General features: G+C 37.4%; 1 protein-coding gene and 2 pseudogenes across 1 annotated transcript; 1 reads left to right on the forward strand and 2 right to left on the reverse strand.

Annotated features, from left to right (window-relative positions):
* The first annotated feature begins 2288 nt into the window (after positions 1-2288).
* LOC120131394 lies at positions 2289-3006 on the forward strand. Its single transcript, XM_039148396.1, has 2 exons — positions 2289-2582; positions 2696-3006. Exons 1-2 carry the CDS (start codon positions 2334-2336, stop codon positions 2849-2851), a joined length of 405 nt encoding a protein of 134 aa, XP_039004327.1. The 5' UTR covers positions 2289-2333; the 3' UTR covers positions 2852-3006.
* A 500-nt stretch (positions 3007-3506) lies between these two features.
* LOC120131318 lies at positions 3507-25291 on the reverse strand (annotated as a pseudogene).
* LOC120131317 lies at positions 3609-4853 on the reverse strand (annotated as a pseudogene).
* Positions 25292-25606: the final 315 nt, after the last annotated feature.

The raw sequence follows: 25606 nt of genomic DNA on the forward strand, positions 1-25606 counted from the left end.
GGACACGGCAGTGCAAGGCTCGAATCGGAGGTATCCTACGCGACCACAAAGGTGAGACTCTTGTCCAATTCTCGAGAAATATTGGACTGTCGGATCCTATTGGGGCGAAGCTTGTTACCATTTTAGAAGCCTGTCAAATATTTTCATCCTCTAAATGGGTGGAGGTCAACGTTCTGACGATAGAATCGGATTGCTTGATTTCTGTGGAATGGATTGAGAAGCTAAATAACTTGCCCTTGCCTTTTGAAGTAGTAGTAGATAAGTGCAACAATATTTGTGGTAGGCATCACAGGAAGGTAAGTTTTATGCACAGGGAAAGAAACTTTGAGGCCCATGAGTTGGCTCAAGAAGGAGTTCGGGGAGTCCATCCGTTCTTATGGATGAAGGCTTGAGGGTAGCTGCTATGATTCGCCTTGAATAGCTCAAACCAAGGGTTGAAGGTATGGTGTCGTAACTTTGTGAATTTGGATGATGTGAAAGTTAGCTAGTGGGGGAAGTGGATTGTTTCTAGATTGTTTTGGTTGGTGTGTGGCTATGACAATGTTTCAGTGCCCCTTCTGCGAGAAAACCAAGTCCTCTGCTTTGGCTGCTTTAAGATTAAGTTGCTGCGTGTGTAAATGTGCTTATTGTCCTTGCCTGGGTTATGATTGTACAAAGAGGCTAGTGGACAGTTTCCAGGCGGGTTATATTGGTTATAAGTTGAAACAGGAAATGAGAAACGTTGTGGCCAACATGAAATCCTCAAACCATTATTACAGATGGACCCTAGAAAGTTAGTGTAATGAGCAAACAAATTGGTTAGAATTCGAATGTGAGAAGGGTTTGAAATAAGTCTGTTTTACTTTCGTCCAGCTGTTGTTGTTTTTGCATTTAACCTTTTCCGACTTGAGCATAGTACTCTTTTTTCTCCACTTAGTTTAAAGAAATTTTTTTAGCGAGGTCCATTCTCTTGTCCTGTTTTATATGCACCAATTATATAATACAAGATCCTTTAAAAAAAATCCAAAGAATTATAATACTTTTCGGATAATTATTGATATCTCATTCAAAAAAAAATATCCAAAAAATAACAGTTGTTGAGGAGGTACGTCATTCAAATAGAGTCAAATTCTTCTATTATTTTTTATACATGTAAGTAATGATTTGATCTTTTTATTTAATTTTTTTCATTTTCCATTTCTATATTTTTTTTTAACTTTTAGTTAGATTCCAAACGATACGCTATGGGTAAATTATAAATTTCGTTCATATTCTCTACTATGACTATTTTAGGTATATGGTTTAGTTATATTATTTTTCTATTATTCGTATTTGGATTGAATTTTAAAATTAAAAAATCTAAAATTTTAAGGTAAAAATAATACTTCTCATTATTAATTTATTATGATCATCTATATAATTTTATAAAATCTGCTTTTAAATAAACATATATTCAAATCCGAACATCTTAGAGTACTGTTTTTCAGAAAAACATTCGTAATTTATCATTAACATACGACACAATTTTCAAGTTAATATATTATTTAAAAGATAATTTTCTTGATAAAAATATTTAAAAGATCTTTTAAAAAGCCTCAATTGGACTAAAGAAGTTGAAAATAAAGTGGCCAAAAAATATCATATTTAAATAAATTTGTAGAAAATTTTCATATACATTCACATATCATCATTAATTATATAATTTGAATTCTCACTTTATTTTTTAATTTATCATTAGGGCCAATTTTAAAAGTTCAATAACTTTATTTGAAAGAAATTGTTGAATTGTTAAATTAATAGTATTTCAGAAGATATATAAAAAAATTCTTTAATCGTACGTAGTCATTATATTAGATATCTTATTTAATGTTGGATTCAAAATTTCTTTAATTTTTTTTTTATTTTTGAATCCATATTTTTATCTATTAAATATATAGCTATAGTAAATCTTAATTAATTTGTATATTTTTAATAATTATTTATAACGAACTTAGATTTGCAAAAAATATTAGCTTAAAAGATAATTGTGGGTGTTATGTATGAAATTCCAAAGGCATTAAGAATCACACACATATCTGAAATTGTGAGAATAACGACACTAAAAAATTGATGGTGGGAGGAGCAAAGCTACAAGCTCCCCTCCTCCCAAAACCACGTCTTCACATTGATTCTTCACTGTTAATTAAGGATACAAACAAACAAATCATTGTCAAAACCAAACAAAATGAAGCCATAGACGCTTGCTTCCAAAAACTACTCTTGTTGCCAACAACAAGAGACCACAAGTTATCACTAGACAACTCCATAAAAGAAAAGAATAGAGAATCATTCGAAGGGAGAGCGAGTGAGTGGTGATGATGAAGGGAGCGGCCTTGGCAGCCGATATAAAGCGAAATCTCGGGGTGGTTAAGGAAAGGGTGTTGGAGAAACTGGCTGCGGCTGCGGTCCCGGCCGATGCTTTGGAGAATGCTAGGCATGTTTTGGAGAGCGTGGTGAGGGATGTTACGGTTGCTGCTCATGGTCTTACCAAGGATGCTTTGTACCGTATCAAGACTCGTCTTGTCGATATTCTTCCTTCTCTTTCCCCTGCGATTACTACCAAGGTAACATTAATATTGTTCTCAGTCCTTCATGATGCATATAAGATTACTTCTCCTTTTCTTTCCTTTGAGATTGGTTAGTTTTAGCCTCTGCTTATATTCGGTAACTCGAGCAGATGGTGGATGATGCCGAGAAGGAAGCTAATGAAGAACGCGAAAGCAAAGAAGGAGAAGAGCCAAGGCATGATGACCATCAACTCAGCGGGAAGTCCACATTTGCTTCGCCTGCCTCTTCTCTGTTTGCTTTGATCAAACCATTATCCAGGCTTTGAAGATTATATAGGAAACTCCGAACATACTTGTTTTTGTCTACATTTTGCTTCGGATAAAATAAAGTTTAGAGAGCATATGCAGTCAAATCTCTAGTTGAATAATAATGGAAAATCACTTGATGTGAAGAAAGAAGAAGATTCTATAGTTTCTTTAACAACTGCTGTCGTGGAATGTTCTTTTGATTTGCATATTAGGTAAAGATGATCGATGCTAAAATGGAATACCAGTCGAGTTATCGGATATTAAGGATTCAGATGTAGAATTTGATTGTGATATGAGATATTATCATGTTCAGGCAAGTAAAGCTCATATCAACTGGAGAAGCAAGGCTCCAACACAACTGGCAAAGGCTTCCCTCTAGCATCTCAATCATTTGGGAATCAATAAGCACTTCTTGCATAAGCTAATAATGGTCCAAAGATAGCGGCTAGGCAAAGTTTGATGATAAAAAAAGCCAGTCTTCACCCTTCCCATCCTCTTATCGGCCGGTTTCTCCAAGCTCGAAACGGTGTCAAACCGTCTTTGGGTTAATATGATTGCAGATTGTTGATACAATAACGCAGAGTGAGAATTAACCAATTTCAAAACCATCCTCTTATATTGCATCAATTTCAAGTTTTCTAACATGTATCAGTACATGAATGTAGATTCAGTTCCATGTACCCTCTGACCGATGATTATTTTAGTCAGCAATGGCAATTAACATAAAATCGAATCGAGAAGGAATGAATGAATGGAAAATCCTCTCACGTTGCTGTAAGATTCATATACAATTCAAGGTCCATCATCTGTTCCGCCAATCAAATTACAAATATCTGAACACTCCACCAAGCTGCACATGAAAAAAATAGTCTTCGTAAGTAGAGTGAATTCATTGGAGCAGAGCTTTTAGAAAATGAACATCCAAAGGTCAATTGAACTATGATGCAATTATACTCTGCCAACAGTTGTTGAGTATAGGCAGCTCGCCTGCTAAGCTTTCATCGACATTGATTTTCAAACTATTCATTCTTATAACTGGTATAATTTATTGAAAAAACTGAACGCTGATTCTGATGATAGTATATATGCAATTCCAATATGAGGAAAAAAGAAATTGTACCAGTAATTTCGATTCCAAAACCCTTCCTTAAAAACCACTGAAGGTCTGCAGAGAAGGAAACAGACAATCAAATTCTCTCGAAAGTAATACTTTTAATCCCGATTCCAGAATACAAGCAGTTTAAGCAAAATGAGATGGATCATTGGAAAGAATTCAAGTACCCTCTTATGTTGAAAGGACGATCTACAGGAGAACCATCAGCACCTCTAATGCAAGTTGGTGAGACGGTTGGTAGTGCATGACTCTGCTTTCCTGGACTTTGGTCGCTCGATTCTCGGCTTCTTGCAATCTTTGGCGGATGAACACTCTCCTGAAAGTGTTTGGGGTATGTTGGACAGTGTTTCCAAATCTTGGGGTACCTCAGCAGGCACAGCTGCGGGGACTAAAACAGCGGCTGCTGCGAGGAAGCTACTTGCAAGAATGCATCGGCGGCTGAATCTGGTGAGGTTGCTACTACTTTTGCTGGAAATGTTGCTGCTGACACAAAAACCTGCCGCAGGGCCATAAACTAGCATTATGGTTTACAATATGTAGCTCTTGTTTATCAATTTTGTTTCTTCATTTTAGCAGGGTTAAAGAAAACAAAGAGATGTCACGTTTACCTTAACTCTTGAGCTATACTATTCATGTTTTTTTTGGTGGTCCTTGCTGGGAGAGTTATCCTGCGTCACTTTCTTAACCACGTGTTGACCTCTTCATTTTTGTGGCTGGCCTGTAATCAGCACATGAAATCGCAATTACCTCACAATCCATCCATTACAGTTTAAAATTTGCACCAGGTCACATGAATTGCACGTGAGCATGACCTCAAGGCAAAACAACGGCATCATTCTTCAAGCATCTTGTTCATTAAGTAGCCTATGAAAAATAAAAATAAATATATTTCCTCTATCAATTTGGTTTGATGAGGTCTTGTCATTGTAATCCACTTATCATGTTCTTTGAAACATCACATCTGAATGAACTCACTGGCTATTATATGCACATCTCATTCCCAAAACATGTCAACGCTGTTCAGTTTTAATTATTTGCCATTTCATGATGTTTTACATCACAGTGAACCATAAATTCGAAAATTTGACAACATTTTCTGTATGCTATCCACCATACATACACACACATTTTCTATATCAGACAACATATGGATTTGCAGGAAAGAAAAACTATGCAGAACCTATAGGACAAACATGATACGGGCAAAAGAGAACATAAATGTTTTGTTGCAGACTTCCATAGAGATCAAATCATGGGACTCCCATCTTCCAGTATATGCAGTTCCAACGATGTTTCTCAGAGGGTGATGATGAAATGTTAGCGTTGCATGATAATCATGTGTTCTTTTCCAATACAGACAATGCCGGAGTTAAATAATTGTTCGCTTTGTCAGGCAGATGAGCGACCTGTAGAAAGACAATGTGTATGCTACTTCAACTCATTCTCGGTTAACAATCAATTCAAAGTTATTATGGTTTAGTATTGTCCTCACCAGGTCATAAAGTTCCCTCCCTTGCTCAGGAACATATTCATGACAGACCTGCACACAATCAATCAAGTTTCTGTTAGTGCTGCCATACTTGAAATGAAATTGTGTTACAATGTTGCCCACATCGAAGCTCTTATTTCTTGCTGTTGAATTATGCAACGCTTTCATGCAGATATCAGCCACATCAGCACAACTAATTCCCTGATTGAACGAAGAGAGTTGTAGGACGAGATGCAAACTCAGTACTCCCTTATTGCAGTCTATGTCAGTGGTTCATTCTCATCTGAGAAATCCTGTTTCCTTGATCGAATATAAGTGCACGTTGGCCGCCGGGTTCTTCCTGTAAGAAAAGAAGAAGATAAGACTGACCCTCTTGGCTTTCAAAACTTGCTCTCTTCGGTTTGGCTCAACTCCCAATCCTGTGCATGAGAGTAAAATAAAATCTGTTTCCTGTTCCGCCTGCAGAATATCAGGTTAAATTTATTTAGAATTGGGGAAAACGACTGATCTTCAAAATTTTGCATAACCAATCAGGTTAAATTTATGTTATAGCATAAAGTGATAGTATAAAATATAAAGTATCACTGAAGGTCCTTCTGCCAAGAAAGAACGAATATATATGCAAAACACTAACAGGCAAAGCTTTTATATATTCTAATATAAGCTTGAAACTCCGGGGGTCTTGCTTCATTCCTGCTGATCCTTCGACGGGCCTCTGCAGCAAGAATCAATACAATAAGAATTCAGAAGCTTTAAAAACAGAATAGTGATTATTTGATCAAGAGGAACATAAAGTTGGTAAATCCTCGGAAATCAGTGTCACAACAGTATGAATTCTAATTTCAGTGGCAGTGCTGATGTTAGACTAGAACAAGAAAAGTTCAATACATTTTTTTTAAAAAAAATAGAATTTTATTGCTCCAAATGATGGCAAGGAAACATAAGGTCCCCTGACAGAACCATGTACAGGGATCTTTGGTACAACAGAAAAACTGCAATATCAACATTACAAAGAAAAACACAGCACACGCAAAGACGAAAGCCACCACCCAATCAATTAAGAGATGTTTAGACATTGTATCATTAATCAACTTATGGACTTTATCACACCACATCTTGCTCAATTAGGAGATGCTTATGGAATAAATGGAAACAATTGCTAGCTCCCATTTTAGAAGAGTGGTTGAAAAATACAGGAAACAAAAAACTTTTAAGGTCTTTTTTTTTATAGGAATGGGAGGGCTCATTAAAAACCTCCCACTTAGTAGTCCTTTACCGTAAGGCAAGAACATACTAGCAGTAGGAGGAAAAGAGTACCTCAATTCATTAATAAAAAACCGATTACATAAGACTTCAAAAAACTTCTACAAAATACATAATACATAACACACGCCTCTATCACCTTAACAGTAAAACAAACCAACTAACTTAAACAGATTACACCATCACCCAATCCCCTCCTTTGCTAATTTGTCCACCTCAATATTACAACACCTTGGAGTCCACCTGACAATAAACTGTTTAACAGAAACAATAGACACAATTTCTTAACAAAATTATTGAGAAAAACAGGAACTAAAACCTAATCATTAATCCAGTCCACTGCTTGCTTGGAATCACTCTCAATGATTAGCCTGCCCTTCGAACCCCACTCTGAAGAAACAAAGATGTCAATACCTTTACTGATAGCTTTCAATTCTGCAATAATAGGAGTAGTAGGACCGATATTTTCTGAAAAAGAAATGAGTGTAACCCAGTTCCAATATCTGAGAATGCCCCCTATACCAGCCCTCCCCCAACACTACTAACAGCCCCATCCACATTCAACTTAAAAAAGTCCACTGGAGGAGGACTCCAGCAGTGCACTTTCCTTTTCGACTCCTTATAAGTAGAAAGCTTGTCCGCCAAAGAAGGATCACCAATTAAAGATTCCATCTGAATAGATAGAAGGGGAAACTTTGCTAAAAACCATTTAGCTAGTCTAAAACGAACATAGAAGCATAATGAAACTCTGTCCAGCTTTCCTTTTTCAAAAATGATTTCATTTCTAATCTTCCATACTGACCAGAAAACTACCCCCGGAATAAACTTCCACATAGCAGAAATAGGCTGTAAAACAGACCAAGAACTGAGTAAGGATGGCAAATCAGATGGAAGGGCTAACCGAACACCCCAATAGGCTATAATTTTATTCCACAGTTCCCATGAAACACTACAGGAAATAAATAGATACTGAATTGATTCTTCCCTTTAATTACATAAAGGACAAAGAATGTTATCCCCTAGATGAACCCCCCTTTTCAACAATTCCACTCTCACAGGTACTTTTTGATGGGACAATTTCCAAAGGAAAGTCTCAACTCTAGGAGGAACTAAACCCAACCAAACACATTCATTCCACCAAAAAGAATTATTATAAATCGGAGAAAGCGAATTTCTGCATGCTTTAACAGAAAACAGCCCCTCCCCCGGGCCATCCCACAACAGACAATCCTCCAATGACTCTATAAGTTTGATGTCTTTCAGCCTGTCCAACAGCTCTACCAACTGCTCCACTTCTCAATCACAAAGATTCCTCCTAGTCTTAATATTCCACTCCCATCCATTCAAATCAAAACTCCCAAAGTCAGCCACCTTACCACATTTGTTTGAAGATAATGCAAAAATCCTAGGGAAAACTTGTTTCAAAGGAAAATCCCCAAGCCAAGTATCACTCCAAAAGAAGATAGAATTACCATTCCCAATTTGTAGCTTTGCATGGGATCTAAGACAAGCTCCAATAGCATCTTCCTTGATAAAATTATTTACAATACCCCTCCACATCCAAGAATCTTTTTTGGATAGAACCTTACTTATATCCATTGAATGACAACTCACGTTATGTTTGCTACACAAAAATTTCTTCCAAATGGAATCTTTTTCATTAGCAAATTTCCAAACCCACTTTCCCAACATCGCGGTTCGTAATATTCAAGTGAATAACTCCCATACCTCCACCACTCAACGGTTTGCATACCTTTTCCCATCTCACCCAATGCATTTTCTTCTTCTCAACCCCTCCACCCCATAAAAAATTCGACATCAAAGAATTTAACCGCTGACAAATAGTAGAAGACATCTTAAAAATCGATAAGTGGAAGATTGGTAAGGATGACAACACCGACTTAATAAGCACCAATCTTCCAGCCATAGATAAAGAAGAAGCTTTCCAACCTGCCAAATTCCTGTTGAAATTATCAATTACCGACTCCCACAACTTCTCTGAATTCTTTGACGCCCCTAATGGAAGGCCTAGGTATACCGTGGGAAATGAACCAATAGAACAACCAATATTCCTAGCCCAATCGTCAAGGATGTCATTCTCCACATTAATACTATATAGTTTGCTTTTGGCTAAATTGATTTGAAGTCCCGTCATTAAGCTAAAAATTCTCAGAACTCTTCTAACATTCTTAATCTGAGAAATTGATGCTCGAAAAAATATAATTAAATCATCTGCAAACTGAAGATGGGACAAGATAAAGGAATTTTGATACTTGCCAAAAGAGAAACCTTGAAACATACCCAAATCCACTGCTTTAGACAGCATCATATGGAGTAATTCCCCCACCACATTAAACAGAAAAGGAGAAAGACTGCAACCTTGCCTCAGGCCTTTAGCAATACCAAACTCTTCTATGGGTGAGCCATTCACAAGCACCGAAATTGAAGTTGTGGAAATACATTGTGCGATCCAAGAATACCACTTCCGCCAAAATTCATCTCTTTCATAATCCTTAAAAGAATTTGCCATTCCACTGTGTCATAAGCTCTACGAAAATCTACCTTAAAAGCCACCCCTTTAAGCCCTTGTTTCCTCCAAAAATCAATTCCTTTATTAGCTAAGCAAGAGTAGTCCAACAATTGCCTTCTCGGTATAAAAGCAAACTGAGTAGGACTAATAATATCCATGCCGCAAGATAGTAGTCTCTTAGAAAGAACTTTTGAAAGTATTTTATAGAGGTTGCCGACAAGACTAATAGGCCTATAATCTTCAATACTCTGGGGATTACCGTTCTTAGGGATCAAGGTTAAAAATGCATGATTGACCCCATGCTCCCACAACTTTCCTTTATAAAAATCTGGAAAAAAACTCCATAATCTGCTCCTTAAGGTAAATCCAATATTTTTTTATAAAAACTCATGGTAAAACCATCCGAGCACGGAGCTTTTTGCACTATCAGATGAAGAGATTGCTTGCCACACTTCTTGTTCAGAAAATTCCACCTCCAAAAATGCACTTTGAGTAGCTGTTAACTGAGCAAAATCAAAAATTAAGCCCTCTACCTCCAAGGCTGATTTGGTATTGTAAGCAGTCTTGTAGAAATTTAGCACACTGCCTCTATCGATTTTAGATCCGACCTACATTCCCCATCCACTTTCAAAGAATGGATTGAATTGACTCTATTCCTTTTCATAGCACTAAGGTGGAAAAACCTTGTGTTTTTGTCACCATCTTTTATCCATCTAGTTCTGGATTTCTGACACCAAATGCTCTCCTCAATCCGAAGCAGTCTCCATAACTCACGCTTGCAATCTGCCAACTGATCCCACTCCTCCCTTGGATAATAATCTATCTTGAGACTTTCTTTCCAGGTCAAATATCTCCTCTTCGAGCGAGGAAATGGAGTCCGGCAGCCCTAAGTGACTACTACAAGGCCATTTTCAAATATGTTTTTTTGCAGATTGTAACGTCCTGAAAATGCCCCATCCCTTCTTCTTGTTCTTCTCCTCTACCAGCAAATCTTCAACCAGCTCATCAAAACCTTGTTCCTCTAACAGATTGATGAGTGTTCAGAATCGTTAATCTTTGCTCGTTATTTCTTCGGTTTTATGGAATTATTACTGCTAAATTGGTCGTGTTATGTTTGTTTTCATGCAAATCCTTACTTTCCAAAATTAGTGACAAAACGGGCGCATTCTGCATTTTTTTATTATTTGGTCATGGCTGGAGATATGGTCACGACTCTGGGTACGACGCGGTCTGACGTGGCGGTTTCTAGAAGGTCCAGTCAACGACGATTTCTAGAAGACTTTCTCCGCACGCCTTCTAGAATATGGACGAGCAGAGTTGCATTAGGAGACTAGTTTAAGTTTGAATTTAAATTAAAAAACAATTATCTTTAGGATTATTTTATTTATTTTCTTTGTTTATCCTTTAGTCTTTGAGAGGCTATAAATACCCACTCGGGGTAAGCCTAAACTCATCATTCAGATTACATTCTTCTTTTCTCTTTAGTTTTTATAAAAGTTCTCTTTTTACTTTTCAAGTTCTTTTCATTTTTCTTTTATTTTTCAAGCTTTGTTTTCAAAATGGTATGTATGACTTTTGTCATGCTTAGCTAAACTTTTCATAAATCGAGAGTTGTCGCGATGACTCAATTCTATCGGGAGAATTGAAACAGACCCTTCATATCTTTGGAATATCTCTCTCAATCTCTGCGCTTATTTTTCAAATCAAAACAGTTTTCAAAATCAAATATTAACTTTGGTCAAGAGGTTATTGCGATTAAATGTGTGGGAGGAAGATTCGGCTTATAGAAAGCAATTTGACTTCCTGGGAACACACTTGGCGAGATAGCTTCGCCAAGAGGGAATTGAGATCGGAATTGACTGTTATCGAAGCAACAATCTGAGTCGGACGCCATGAACGTAAACGGTAATTGATCTACGACAATTGATGTTGTTAGAATCAATTACCGAAGCCGGAATCAAATATTGCCTAGGGTATTCTGTATACAAGATAGTATCACGGGGATAGCCATTGTAGACAAAGTAACCGACATGAATCCCGAAGAAAAAACCTTATTCGATAATCATAAGGAAATTGAGTCAAAGCTAAGCTTGAGGCTACTTTTACCGTATTTATTCACAATCTTCATCTTCTTATTTTTACTTTAATTGCTTTTACTTATTTAATCACTTTTATTATTTTAATATTTTATTATCAAAATTCCCCCCATTTTTACTGTTTCACACCTGTATAAATAAATCAGACAGAAATTTATAATTTTCTAACTCCCTGTGGAATCGACCCTTACTTCTCTTTACTACGTATTTCCTTTATTTATTGATTGAGAATAATGAATTTATTTTGACATCCAAAACGACAGTTGTCAAATTGGCGCCGTTGCCGGGGACTTCGCCAAAGTTACTAATTTTTGTTTGTTTTTTATTTATGACCAGATCTAATCCGAGAGCATTAGTGGAGTACGACCCGGAGATTGAAGCCAAAGCTAGGAGACTCCATGCACAGACACTTCGGGAAAGAAGAAGACAACAAACAAATCCAGAAGAAGAATCGAATTCAGGTAATATAAATCCGATGGCCGATCTTACTATCTGGGAGTTAGCTGCGGCTCCTACTGAGCAAGGGCATATGTGCATTGATTCGGCTAAGGAGTGATTATTTTATCTTCCTCCTAATTTTGTTACTACATAGGCTCGAATGGCTCGCCTTTTTCTTGACAGGTTTTTCCCTGCAGCAAAAGTAAGTGAACTACGAAGGAGAATACTTGGAATCAAATAGCTTGATGGAGAGTCACTTTACGACTACTGTGAACGGTTTAAGAAGTTATGTTCTAGTTGCCCACAACATGATTTAACTGAACAAACACTCCTTCAATACTTTAATGAAGGATTATCTCCCCTGGAAATGAAGATGATCGATGCTGCCAGCGGTGAAGCCTTGATGAATATGACTCCTACTGAGGCTAGGGACTTAATATCGACGATGGCTGCAAATTCCCAACAAATTCACATAAATAATGAACATTCTCGAAGGGTTAATGAGATAAGTTCATCTTCCTTAAAAAATAAAATAGATAAGCTAACTGAAGTCGTAAACTCTCTTGTTGCAGGAAAGACAGGACCAAACCAATTATGTGGAATATGTGCATTACTTGATCATCCGACAGACGGTTGTCCACTGATTTAAGATGACGCAGCAACTCAAGTCAATGTAGTCGGAAATTTTTTGGGACCTCCCCAAAGAGCTTATAATCCTTACGGTAATACATACAACCCAGGATGGAGAGATCATCCGAACTTCAGTTATGCTCAGAACCCGAGACCGAATCAAGGCTATCAAGCGAGACCTCCCCCACCGCAACAACCGCAGAAGTCATCATTAGAATCAATTGTCGAGAGGATAGCACTTTCCCAGGAAAAATTCCAGAATCATACTGAAGCCCACCTACAAGAGATAGACAAGCAGATAAGCCAACTGGCTCAAACCGTAGGTCGCTTGAAATCACAAGGTAAGCTTTCATCTCAAACTGAAGTAAACCCTAGGGAGAACGTCAGCGCCATTACTCTTCAGAGTGGTACAGTAGTGGCGCCACCTGTTCCATCAGATGAAACAGTCCAAAAAGAGAAGAAGACTGATGATTTAAGATCCCAGGAGGAGAATAACGAAGAACAAATAGACAACCCAACCCCATCTCCCTATGACGTGTCACTAGGAATGGCAAACGGGCGGGTCGGGTGCGGATACCCCCTCCCTTATCCCCATACCCAACTAATATTTTTCAATCAACCACCCGCCCACCACCCATGATGGGTACAAATTTTCAAATCCACACCCGCCCACGCGGGTACATTCTCAAATTCATCCCCACACCCACTAGCGACGTACCCGTCTAGACCCGTTTGACAGCAAACTTAAGTTATACATAAGCAACAAACATAAAAAAAACATGTCCATTAAGAAACATAATAAAATAATCCAAGGATTATCTAAGTTAAGTGTTAATATAGATCTTAAAATACATAAAACACTATAATAAAGGACATAATTAAAGTCTAGAAACATAAATGACAAACACATAATGTTTTTGTTCTTTGGCACAACATTCTAAAATTTCAGGCAATATTTATGACATATAATACTCCAGTATTACAATCATCATTCTCTATTTCCTCCAACTGAGAGCGCTCTAATTTAAATTCACTACTACCTACATATATAATAGAAAGTAAAACTAAAATAAGTTAGTAACTAAACTTTAATAAGATAATTAAGCACAATTTGACAACTAATATAAACTAAATAATAATATTACCTTTAATATCGGCCCAAAGCCAATTTTGAGCATACATTAATGTTTCAATCGTCTCCGGAAGTAGTCGACTACGATAAGGACCAATTACTCTTCCACCTATACTGAATGTAGATTTTGATGGACAGTGGAGACAGGAATGCCCAAAATATCCTTTGCTATTTGTTGGAGAGTTGGATAAATTACATGTTATATCTTATACAATATTAGAATTTATAAATTAGTATCTAAAATTACACCTAAATTCATAATGGTCCAAAATTTAATGGATATTTAGCTGGGTGGGAGGATGTGGGGCGGGCAGATGTGGGGCGGGCGGATGCGGGGAGGGTAATGTCTTAAACCCATTACCCGCCCACCACCTGCGACAGGTACCACTTTCTAAATCCACACCCGCCTACTACCCGCTAAAATTATACCCATCCCCGCCCCAATTGGAGCGGATGCGGTGCGAAATCCACGAAACTGTACCCGTTTGCCATCCCTACGTGTCACCGCCTTTTCCGTCGAGGTTAGTTAAAAAAGATAAAAAAAAACTGAGGAAAAAGAAAAATTAGACGTACTTCGGAAGGTAGAAGTTAACATACATCTCCTTGAGGTTATCCGGAAAGTTCCAAGATATGCCCGGTTCTTGAAGGATCTCTGCACTAATAAAAGGTGACTTTCCGGAAACGAGAAGGTGGATTTAGGTGCGAACGTCTCAGCAGTTTTCCAACGACCGCTTCCACCGAAGTATAAAGACCAAGGTATGTTTTCAATACCTTGTAAAATCGGTGAGGTTAAAATCAAGCGAGCTATGTGCGATCTAGGTGCCTCTATTAATGTAATGCCTTTCTCCGTCTATAATTTAATTTCCACCAAGCCTTTGAAGGAGACAAGAGTTACACTTCAGCTAGCCGACAAATCAATTATTTATCCTGAATGACTCATAGAAAATGTTCTAGTAGAGGTAGAAGATTTAATTTTCCCTGTTGATTTTTATGTGATTATTATGGAAAATGATCATAGCAATATTGGTTCTGAAATCCTCCTCGATTGTCCCTTTCTAAGCACGGCAAATGCAAAAATTAACGTTCGAAGCGGTATTCTTACTATGGAGTTCGACGGTGAGATCTTAAAATTTGATGTTTATAAAACAAAAATGAGATATTCGGACAACGTGCATAGTATTAATTTTGTTGGCATTACTGAGCTTGTTGATGATGAATCTAACTTCGTTGATGATTTATGCAAGGAACCGGATGATAAAAAAGATGACATAAGGAAGTTGAAAAATATTTCAGTTGTTAATTCAAATTTGATCTTAACTCCTTTAAAAACTAAAGATTTATCTTCCCTTTTGCAGACACCAAAAATTAAGTCGAAACCATCGAGGAATCGTTTGAAGAAATCAATTTTTGGTAAAAAAAGATGTTTTAAAAGCCATTCTTTTGGACAAGATTTTAAAATTGGGAAATATCCGAAGAAATCTTTGTGAGAATTTTCAAATTTCTCATAGGGAATTTCTTAGTTGGAAAAAACGAATGAAGTGGAAGTGGAAGTGTCTGTCACGGAACCTGTAGTCTGAATCAGGTCGTCGAGCTAACGACGTTAAACAAAAGCGCTTCATGGGAGGCAACTCATTGTTTTCAATTCTGTTACATTTTTTTATTTTTACTTTTTTTAATTTTATTTTTATTCATTCAAACATGTTTAATTTAATTTTTATTTTTATTTTGCAGAAACTGAATATTTTTATTCAATCTTAAACGACGAGGATTTACGAAATTATGATTCGAACAATGTTAATTTTGGAATATGTTGAGCAGTAAATAGTCGAACAAAGCAGAAAAAAAGAAGCCCAGCTGTGCACACCGTCTCATTAACGGCGCACGTTAGCAAAACCTAAGGGAGGCTTGGCGCACGATAGCAAAACCAAAAACAAATTTTCTCCCCTTTTTGTGATACATTCTGCCGCCCTATCTCTTTCCTTTCTTTTCTCTTTGACCGTGAACCCCACCCCTTTCTCTACCACTTCACTATTTAATTTTAAACTCCCCTTTATTCTAATCAAAACCAAATTCTATTCAAACCCAAACACCCCCTAAGCACAGCAGAACCAAATTAAACCCCAACTTTCTTTCATTTCTCTAAACCGATCACCTTTAAAAAAAACACACATCCATAGTCTCTTCTTCATCGTCGTCGGCCTTCCTGAACTATTCCGTTCGTGCTAACGTGCTTCAACCCGTCCACTCCTCTCCACGATGGTGCACACAAGGAATCAGTCGGGCAACGCCACAGCTCATTCGCCCGTTGTCCTTGGTGGACGTCGCCACCTCAACGTTCCGACTTTTGTTACCAACCCGAGCGATTTAGACTCCTTTCCGCCGCCACCTGCTCCTTTTTCTATCGTCGACAACAGTCGATTTTGCCATTTGTTCGATGCATTGGGCGACATCGGAAAATACTCCGGAGGTAAATTCTGATCCTATTTTCATTCAACTATTACTAATGTATCATCCGGTTTATGGTTTTACAGAGGATTTCAAAGCAGATTTTTCACCGTTGACACAACCTGACCATGCTTCAACTCACGGCATCAAAATCGAGTCGCCCACTTCTTCGCCTTCCACCGTGGCCGTGGTCGACAGTAAATCCGGGGAGTATTCTATTCCTTCTTTTGCACTTTAATTTTTTTTCGTTTTGGGGCAAAACGCTTTAAGTGAAAGGGAGTAGAGTGTATGATTGAATTTCCCTTTGCTTGTCTTTATGTTTCAATGCTAGTATGTGTTGGTTGGATTTGTCGGAAATTTCATTGATTGTCTTTGTCTTGTTGAAATTCTTTGGAATGCTATGCTTTGTTTGGGAACACATGATTGTTTAGGTTAGGATGTTCTTGATAGCGAATAGCATAAATTGTGATCAAATTGGTGCTTTTGTGATATTACATGCCTTTGTTGGTTGAAATGTGATTAGCTCAATGCATGAAACAATCTGGTGAGATTTGAGCCTTTACGAGCATATCATGTTCACTCGCATTTTGTTTGATTGAGTGTGTCGAATTTGACATTGATATTCTAAAACCTGCATGTTGAATACTGTCGAGATTACACATGAACATGATGTTTAAAAATGATTTGGGCACCTTAGGATTAACCATCCCGTTTTCCCACTAAATAGCCTACCCATGCATTTTTCCCCTTAGTTAAACACTTTTGAGCCTATTCTCGCTTCTTTGTTTTCACCACATTTATAAACCCGAGCCTTTATGTTTTATCCCTCTTTTCTACCTTTTTCGGGACAAGTGAATAATTTTATCATTGTATGCTCCATTGAAAAAAAATGTTGAATGCGAAAAAAATGTTGTTCGAAAACAAAAGAGAGAAACAAAAAAGACATGAAAAAAAATAAAAAACAAAACAACAAAAGTGTGAAAAAAAATCAAATGCATTTTGTTGTTTGACAATTAGTCTTTTATTCTTGGTGTGCTTAATGTTTTAATGGAGTTGAGATTATCATTTGTTAGTTCCTTGCCTTGAATATTTAGCCATATATTTAGTATTTTCCTCACCTTTACCTAAGCTCCGTTACAACCAATAAAAGATCATTTGATTTATGCGTCGTGTTCTTATTAGTAGTGAAGATTTGATTTACTTGCAGGCTTATGGTAATATCGTGTCGATTCTGACATTGAGCGTTTCTTTACCCCAAACACATTGAGTGATTTGAGTGAATCCCGGTAAGGTGTTGAGTTATGATCATTGAAATTAATGAATGAATGGATATTACAATTGCACTTGACTTGAATAGTTATTGGGGTCTCTACCTTGCTTCCTTGAATGTGAAACTTGACAAAGAACGGTAAATGAAATTTTTGACTAGTTTGATTAATCATACTTGAGGACAAGCATGAGATAAGTGAGGGGGAATTTGATGAGTGTTTAGAATCGTTAATCTTTTCTCGTTATTTCTTCGGTTTTGAGGAATTATTATTGTTAAATTGGTCGTGTTATGTTTGTTTTCGTTCAGGTCCTTACTTTCCAGAATTAGTGACAAAACAGGCGCATTCTACATTTTTTTTATTATTTGGTCACGGCTGGAGACATGGGCACGACTCTGGGCACGACGTGATCTGACGTGGCAGTTTCTAGAAGGTTTAGTCAATGACGATTTCTAGAAAACTTTCTCCGCACACCTTCTGGAAGATGGACGAGCAGAGTTGCGTTAGGAGACTAGTTTAAGTTTGAATTTAAATTAAAAAACAATTATCTTTAGGATTATTTTATTTATTTTCTTTTTTTATCCTTTAGGCTTTGAGAGGCTATAAATACCCACTTGGGGTAAGCCTAAACTCATCATTCAGATTATATTCTTCTTTTCTCTTTAGTTTTTATAAAAGTTTTCTCTTTTTATTTTTCAAGTTCTTTTGATTTTTCTTTTATTTTTCGAGCTTTGTTTTCAAAATGCTAAGTATGACTTTTGTCATGCTTAGCTAAACTTTTCATAAGCCGAGAGTTGTCACGATGACTCAATTCCATCGGGAGAATTGAAACAGACCCTTAATATCTTCGGAATATCTCTCTCAATCTCTGCGCTTATTTTTCAAAATCAAAACAGTTTTCAAAATCAAAGATTGACTTTAGTCAAGAGGTTGTTGCGATTAAATGTATGGGAGGAAGATTCGGCTTATAGAAAGCAATTCGACTTCCTGGGAACACACTTGGCGAGATAGCTTCGCCAAGAGGGAATTGAGATCGGAATTGACGGTTATCGAAGCAACAATTCGAGTCGGACGCCATGAACTTAAACGGTAATTGATTTACGACAATTGATGTTGTTAGAATCAATTACTGAAGCGGAATCAAAGATTACCTTGGGTATTCGGTATACAAGATAGAGTCACGGGGATAACCCTTGTAGACAAAGTAACCGACGTGAATCCCGAAGAGAAAACCTTATTCGATGATCATAAGGAAATTGAGTCAAAGCGAAGCTTGAGGCTACTTTTACCGTATTTATTCACAATCTTCATCTTCTTATTTTTACTATAATTGCTTTTACTTATTTAATCGCTTTTATTATTTTAATATTTTATTATCAAAATTTCCCCTATTTTTATTGTTTCACGCCTGCATAAATAAATCAGACAAAAATTTATAATTTTCTAAGTCTTTGTGGAATCGACCATTCTCTTTACTACGTATTTTCTTTATTTATTGATTGAGAATAAGGAATTTATTTTGACATCTAAAACGACAGTTGTCATAGATAATTGAAAAATCTAAAAGGTTTGAGGCCCCAATTGAGACTACTAACTTCTAACAACACCGAATTGTGATCTGAGATTGAATTCGGTAAAAGACATTGTGAAAGATTTGGAAAATTGTTGAGGACACTATCACAAATAAGGAAACGATCAAGACGAACCCACGTTGACTCTTCCCTATTGCTACACGTGAAAGCTCCTCCCAACAAGGGCAAATCGATAAGATTAGCACGATGGACAAATGATATGAAAATATCAATTGTGTACAAATTTTGTGATTTCCTATTTTTTCTTCAGGATCAAGATACGCATTAAAATCACCCCCAATACAGACCGGTCTATTCACTGATAATACAAAATTCAGCAACTCCCCATAAAACTCCTCTTTCTCCGATTCAGTAGCTGGGCCATAGTCATTAATAAAAACGAACTCCTTTTGATCGTTCATGAAATTCCCCACCAGTGCCAAGAACCTACTGTGAACTTGCTGATTAATGACTTTGAACACATTCATTTCACATGTTGATCAACCCACCCTTTGATCCCTGGGCTGGAGACACCAACACTCCCTTTAAATGACTTCCTCCTATCCTCCTAATAATCGACACATGACAATGTTCAAGCTTAGATTCTTGAATAAAAATCATGACTGGTTTAACCTTCTTAACTTGCCTTGCGACAGCAACACGCTTTTCTCTTCTCCCTAAACCTTAATATTCCACGAAAGGATACTTAAATTTTGCATAATAAAATATTGATTCCCAAACACCAAAAACAGACCCTACAAGCAGCAGAAGCTGACCTGCATATCATACTTGCCTTTCTACCTCCGAACCAACCTCAAGGTCAATAATTTTTTCAATAAATGTCTTCTTCCCTTTCTTGAATGAAATCCCTATCATCCGGCACACTTTCCAAGTGGTCATTCCTTCCTCCAAACATTCCTTAAAAGGAGGTGAGGAAGCCGTACAAATATCAACAAGCTCCAAAGCTTCATTGATTAGAAACTTTCTCATCCTTCTATTCTCTCTTCCTGCTCCTGGAGCGATAACATGAATTGCTGCCTCACTTTCTGGGAAGAAATTGCCAAATAAAAAGGCCCTAGGAAGATTCTGAGCAATAGCAGAGCAATTGATCACCATCTCCTTTACACTTCCCAATTTTCTTGAAGCAAGCTAATGAATATTCATGCAGACTAAAACATTGTGAACTTTAATCGAAGTATCCTCTGAACAAATTAAGTTTGCTTCACTATTTGAACAATGCCAGATTCGTCTGTCTCTTGTCCTTCTATACACACGCGCAAACCTACCTCTTCCCCTTCTTCCATCAGGAGCACTTCGGATGGATAAACATGTAGAAACAGGAAACCCCAATTTCCACCTTCCAGAACTCTTCACAATGACTTCCTTGATTCCCTCCTGCAACACTTGACCTTCAACCTCCTTTCCGATATTGCTTCCTTCAGCCTCCTGGACTCCCACAGAAACTATATCCGTTGAAAAGCATTTATCTTCCTCTTTAGAATCATACATAGACTGATATTCAAAACTCTTTCCTAGCCCATCCCACTTTAATTTGACTGTTGGCCCAGCAGGGATTAAATTCGTAACTGGGGAGTAAGAATCCCAGTTTTCATCTGAATGGGCTGAAGAAAACTGTTCCACAACCCCTCTCAGCCCAAGACCAGCATAATCTCTATTGGGAATTGACTCAGCTTCCACTTCCAAGTTTTCTGACACCCCATGACTATTGGAGTTCGTGTGAGAATGCTTTTTCAGAACCTGCACCCCACGTCCTACATTCCTTCCACTATAATGATTATTCTGTAACCACGTGTCCACCTTTGACCTAACCACCTCCGCAGACCATTCCAGGTTGTCTTCTTTCTCGTCTGAATTACATCCATCATTCTCCTCCGAAAAATCAGCATTGTTACCATCCTCAAAGCGCTTCTGCAACTCATCACCGAGTGTGACTGAAGAATTGAAACAGCTCCCTCCCAAAGAAGTTTTAACTTTAAAGGATCTTCCATAATACCCCACTGTAAAAACTTCTGGTACGTCAAAAGGGCTTGCTGCCCTTAACAATAATTTCGCTGAAGAGAGGTCCTCTTTACTTCTTGTCTCCTCCAGTATACAGACAAACTCACCCCACATTCCTGCTAGTTTCACCAGAAACGGCTCATTCCAAGTAAAGAGTGGTAACCCTGTCAGCTCAATGAAATAATACGCTAATGGAACACCCCTTTCATTCAGCACCGGGGATAACCAAAGAAACCATGAAGACAGCTTCTCTCGGAGATTCGACCACACATCTAAGAAATCATCGTTAGAATTGAAAATAATAATACATGCATTCTCAACGTAACCCCAACTTATAACTTTAACCTTAAATCCTTCTTTTTCCAAAGCCTTCATCACCATATCAGGCTTAAAGGGATAATTAAGAATCCCTGTTAAGGAGTTTTTCACCCAGCTTGAATCTTCTATAGGAATGTACATATCCCAAACTTTCCTAAATCCATTTGAAATCTTACTCTGACCTTCCTTCTTATCCGCTATTACAAACTCCGATCTCCTTCTACTATCCATCTTCAACACCTCTTTATACGTTCTGCCATCCCTCAGGCTTCTCAAAGTTTCCAGTTTCTCCTGCTGCCTACCTCTATCCACTGTATCTAACTTACTACCTTCCAGCTGAAGTACGTTAACACCTGCTTGTCTATTCCTATCCTTCTTGTACTTCGCGACCCCCACTGTGACTCTCAAACCATCGATCAACGTTCCATTAACACTCTGGATAGCTCTTTTACAACCAGCCTCCGACGTAAATTGCACAAAGGCAAACATGGATGCTTTATACTTCGGTTTAACCATAAAATTTGGAATAAAGACTGACTACTCTGCCATAGTAATTGAAAATTTCCCGTAACTCACTTCTAATAACTCTCCTGCTAAGATTATCAACAAAGACAGTCCATTCCTCAAGGGAGGAAGAACGCCCTGTCACACTCGCTCTATTTCTCTCTCTACCTTTCTCACTCATTTTTGTAGTTAACGCAAAAAACTTTTAAGGTCTCATCAGCAAAAAGAAAGTGACGGCATGAGTCATTAAAAATGTATCACTTTTCCTAGAGATCATAAAACCTGAGATAATGAAATTCAGAATAGACTCTAGAAGGTATCATTAAAAAAATATGTATTACAAATGCTAAAACAAGAATAGTTAAAAATGATAATGTACCAAAAACCTACAGAATTTTCCCCTTGTAGCAGAAAGCAGAATTTCTGCATACAACTGTAACATGCATAAGACAGATTTCTGAGTATCACCTTTTGAGTGCGTTTGTGACCAAAGTTCAGACATTCAAGTCTATGATATATTATCTAAATACTAGTAGCTCATTCACATGGTGATATGCAAGCAGAAACCATCATTTAAGTGTATTAGAAACTCAAATGCCTACATCAAAGGCTCATATATGCGATAAACTCTCCTATGCAAACAGATGAAATCTCTTAATCACCATCCACAAGTTTCAATATAATAAATGAACAAGCAAGCTTCGTGGTGATGAAAATAACTGTCCCAGGAAAGGCAACATTCAGTATACACCACCTTTACTCCATAGTAGTGGGAAATCATAAGAACATAGGAAAAGAAACCCATTTTTGATAGATTTGTATTTATATCAAACAGCCCTGCTGAAAATATTCATTTGGCTTCACAATGGATGGCCATATAATTTTTCAAGAAGTAACCAAAAACAGCGAGGCTAGATAGATGATTAAGATGCCATGAGTCTCCTTGGTTCAAAAATCATTTACAAAACATAATACAAAGCATTATTACTATTAGTTAATAACTTTTACAGTTTTAACCCTCGTGCTCAGCCAAAAACAGAAGGGAAAAAATGAGAATGCACACAACAAGACCTTAAGTAACAACATTTTCTTAGGCAGATTGTGGAGTTTAATATGCCAATAATGAACTATCAACGCACTTGATAATAGTAACAAAAGACAACCTTGAAAACCTGAAGATCTAAAAACACAAATCCTTTTCCATTCAAAGAGTCAAACCAAAAACCTTTAAGAATAAATGCAGGCAAGGATTCCTGATTCTTCAATAAGTTTATAAACTAGGTGAGTTGGTGCAAGTTTCAAAATACACAAACCTGCCTTCGTGGCTCAAACCGGATGGTTAATGTATGTACAAGGAAAGGATCTAATGGTGGATCATCTGGTTTCACAGGACGGAAAGATGAAAATGGCACTCTGACCTGTCAATTAAAGTAAAGAGGAAAATATGTAATTTAATTGACAAGCCTCACCAAAATTCATGAGAATTAGAAGAATTGGTGCATACAATGGTAATAATAGAAAACCCATAGCTTTCTAAGGATAGGAGATCATTACAAGACAAAATCCTACTTTTGTATTTATTCGGGTAAAATATAATTTGCTTTGAGTTGTATCTGCAGAAGGACCGGCTTCAAGAATTACGACATATGATCTTCCGTTACCACCAAGAGAGAGGACAAGACCTTCATACCTGCACACCAAAGACTTCACTAAGATGCACTTTAAAGGTGGAGTCTATGTATCTGTCAATAACATATCAAATAACATCCAGCTTCTGCTAAGAAAGCAGGTACATAGATAATGGAAGTATCACATACCTATCAAGAGTGCTACCTAAAGGAAGCGAAAGCTTTTTGGAGATCTCAACATATCCACCTCTGGTGAAAACATAGCCTACAAGTTGAGAATGGTAATAATAAAGAAACACAGAGTTAAAGATACAATAACCTGTATTTATCAAAGGTAATAGCCACACATGAAGGGTGTAAATCTTAATTGCTTCAAGGTAGGCATAATGATATGAAACTGAAAATGACCTTAGAAAACAGCTTGTTCAGTCTCAGTGAACTCAAATTTAGCATCCATTCCACCAACATACTTCGAAGCAATCACATCCTGGAAGTAAGTTCCTTGACGTACTTCCCATCCATTCAATGAATCTTCAGATTTGAACTTTGCAATCAGAAGCTTGCTTTTGCTGCTTTTCCCTGCACGAAGTTGCGCCAGTTTATTATTGTAGTCCTGCAGATAATGTTAGATGTCAGTTCACCAAAGCTGTATTTTAGGAATAAACATAGATTTTCCATGAATTAATCCACCAGAATTGAAAGTTTTAACAGAATGCTAGCATAAAACATGGTAATTCATATAGACAGATAATGTTACAACAAGTTCACTCGAGAAATGCAATGTTGGACCAGCAGAGAAATAAAATTTAATGAAAATAAAAAAGGGTAATTTACTGTCTCTAGAGTAGTGATGATCAGTTTTGAGCATTATCAGGAATGGAACATCCACAAACGTCACGCACAAACAAAAAGCCTTAGAAGAATCCCTTGCACTCAAATGTGCATATAATATTAAAGATGGACAAGAAAAGAGGGGAAGAAAACCTAAAGTGCTTTGGTAAGGTTTGAAACCCCTTGATGGTCAACTCTAAGGAGATTGCCAGTAATAGTGAACCGAGCAGCGGCACAGTAGATAATCTTGCTGCAACCTTCCACTGCAGCTTGAAGGGAGGAAGGGTCACCCACATCCCCAATCACTATCTCAACTGACCTAGGAAGCATGTCCAACACCACTTGGTCTGCCTTCCTCACCAAAGCCTTCAATCACAGAAGTAAACAAAACACGGTAATCAAAATAAAGTTACAAAATTTAAAGAAACCCCGACTATATAATCTATCACATTATAGTTTTCGACCTCTTTTAGGCATTGAAAATGCTTTTGCACTACCCAAAACGGTCAAACAGAGAAACAAACGTCAGTTATAAGTCAGAAGTTGATACATTTTACTTGGAAAACTAATATTCGAAAACGAAAATAAAACATGTAGAAAAGAGAGATCAAAGGAAGGAAAGAGCAGAAAGTGGTAAAAAGCAAAGGAACCTTGACAGTATATCCTCTGAGCATGAGCTTACGGACAATAATGCGTCCAATGCGGCTGGTGACACCAACAACAATGACAGTGGTGTTTTGAGCACCAGGAATTGCAAACTCACACATGGGTCCTTCTCTAATAAGCAAAGCATCCAAAGCTTCCCTTTCATCTGCATGAGTTGTCCTTGATATCTGCCCCAACCCAGAAAACTTCCTCCAGACATCGTCAAATATCTGTCTGGATTTACGTCCCAACCCCACCGGATTCACGTCGTCCAAACTCAATGAAACTTGCTGCTGCTGCTGCGGTGTCTGTTGCTCTTGTGACACAGACTCAGTTGTTGTAGTAACGAGAGTTGGAGAAGAAGACTTTTTAGCTTTGGTTTTCCTCTTGTTGTTGCCTTTTCCATTGTCGGGGGAGGCAGCAGCACGAGGGATAAAGAAAGTGGTACGTTGAGAAGGTGAAGATTGCCATTTGATCCAGCCGTTAAGACTGTTGCTGAAACTGGTTGAAAAATTCATTGCAGTTGCAGCGTTCATTGCTGAGTTTTACCTTAAAAAAAGCTTTGATCTATAAATTTTATGGATTATTGCGGAGTGGATAATTATGAAAAGATGAAATTTCCCTTAATTTCCTATAATCGAAAATGAATGAAAAAGAGGAGAGAGGGACGGGAGGGTGTATTTTCCTCTGCAGTTTATAATCTGTATTAATTAATCAATAAATCAGATGTCAGTAATTCATTTGAAAAAAAAACTAAGAGAATATATGAAAACCACATAACAATAATATGTAAGAACAAATAAGCGCGCCAAGTTGAGCCACTTGCTTCCTCTCATTTCTATCCATGGATA

This window comes from Hibiscus syriacus, unplaced genomic scaffold (genome assembly GCF_006381635.1).
Source record: "Hibiscus syriacus cultivar Baekdansim isolate YM2019G1 unplaced genomic scaffold, ASM638163v2 tig00110556_pilon, whole genome shotgun sequence".
NCBI classification, from domain to species: domain Eukaryota; kingdom Viridiplantae; phylum Streptophyta; class Magnoliopsida; order Malvales; family Malvaceae; genus Hibiscus; species Hibiscus syriacus.

What these genes read in the sequence shown, in the direction of transcription:
- LOC120131394 (XM_039148396.1), top strand. Translation starts at nt 2,334, where the DNA reads ATGATGAAGGGAGCGGCCTTGGCAGCCGATATAAAGCGAAATCTCGGG. An exon ending in CCCCTGCGATTACTACCAAG is followed by an intron (nt 2,583 to 2,695) that starts GTAACATTAATA and finishes TAACTCGAGCAG; the next exon opens with ATGGTGGATGATGCCGAGAA.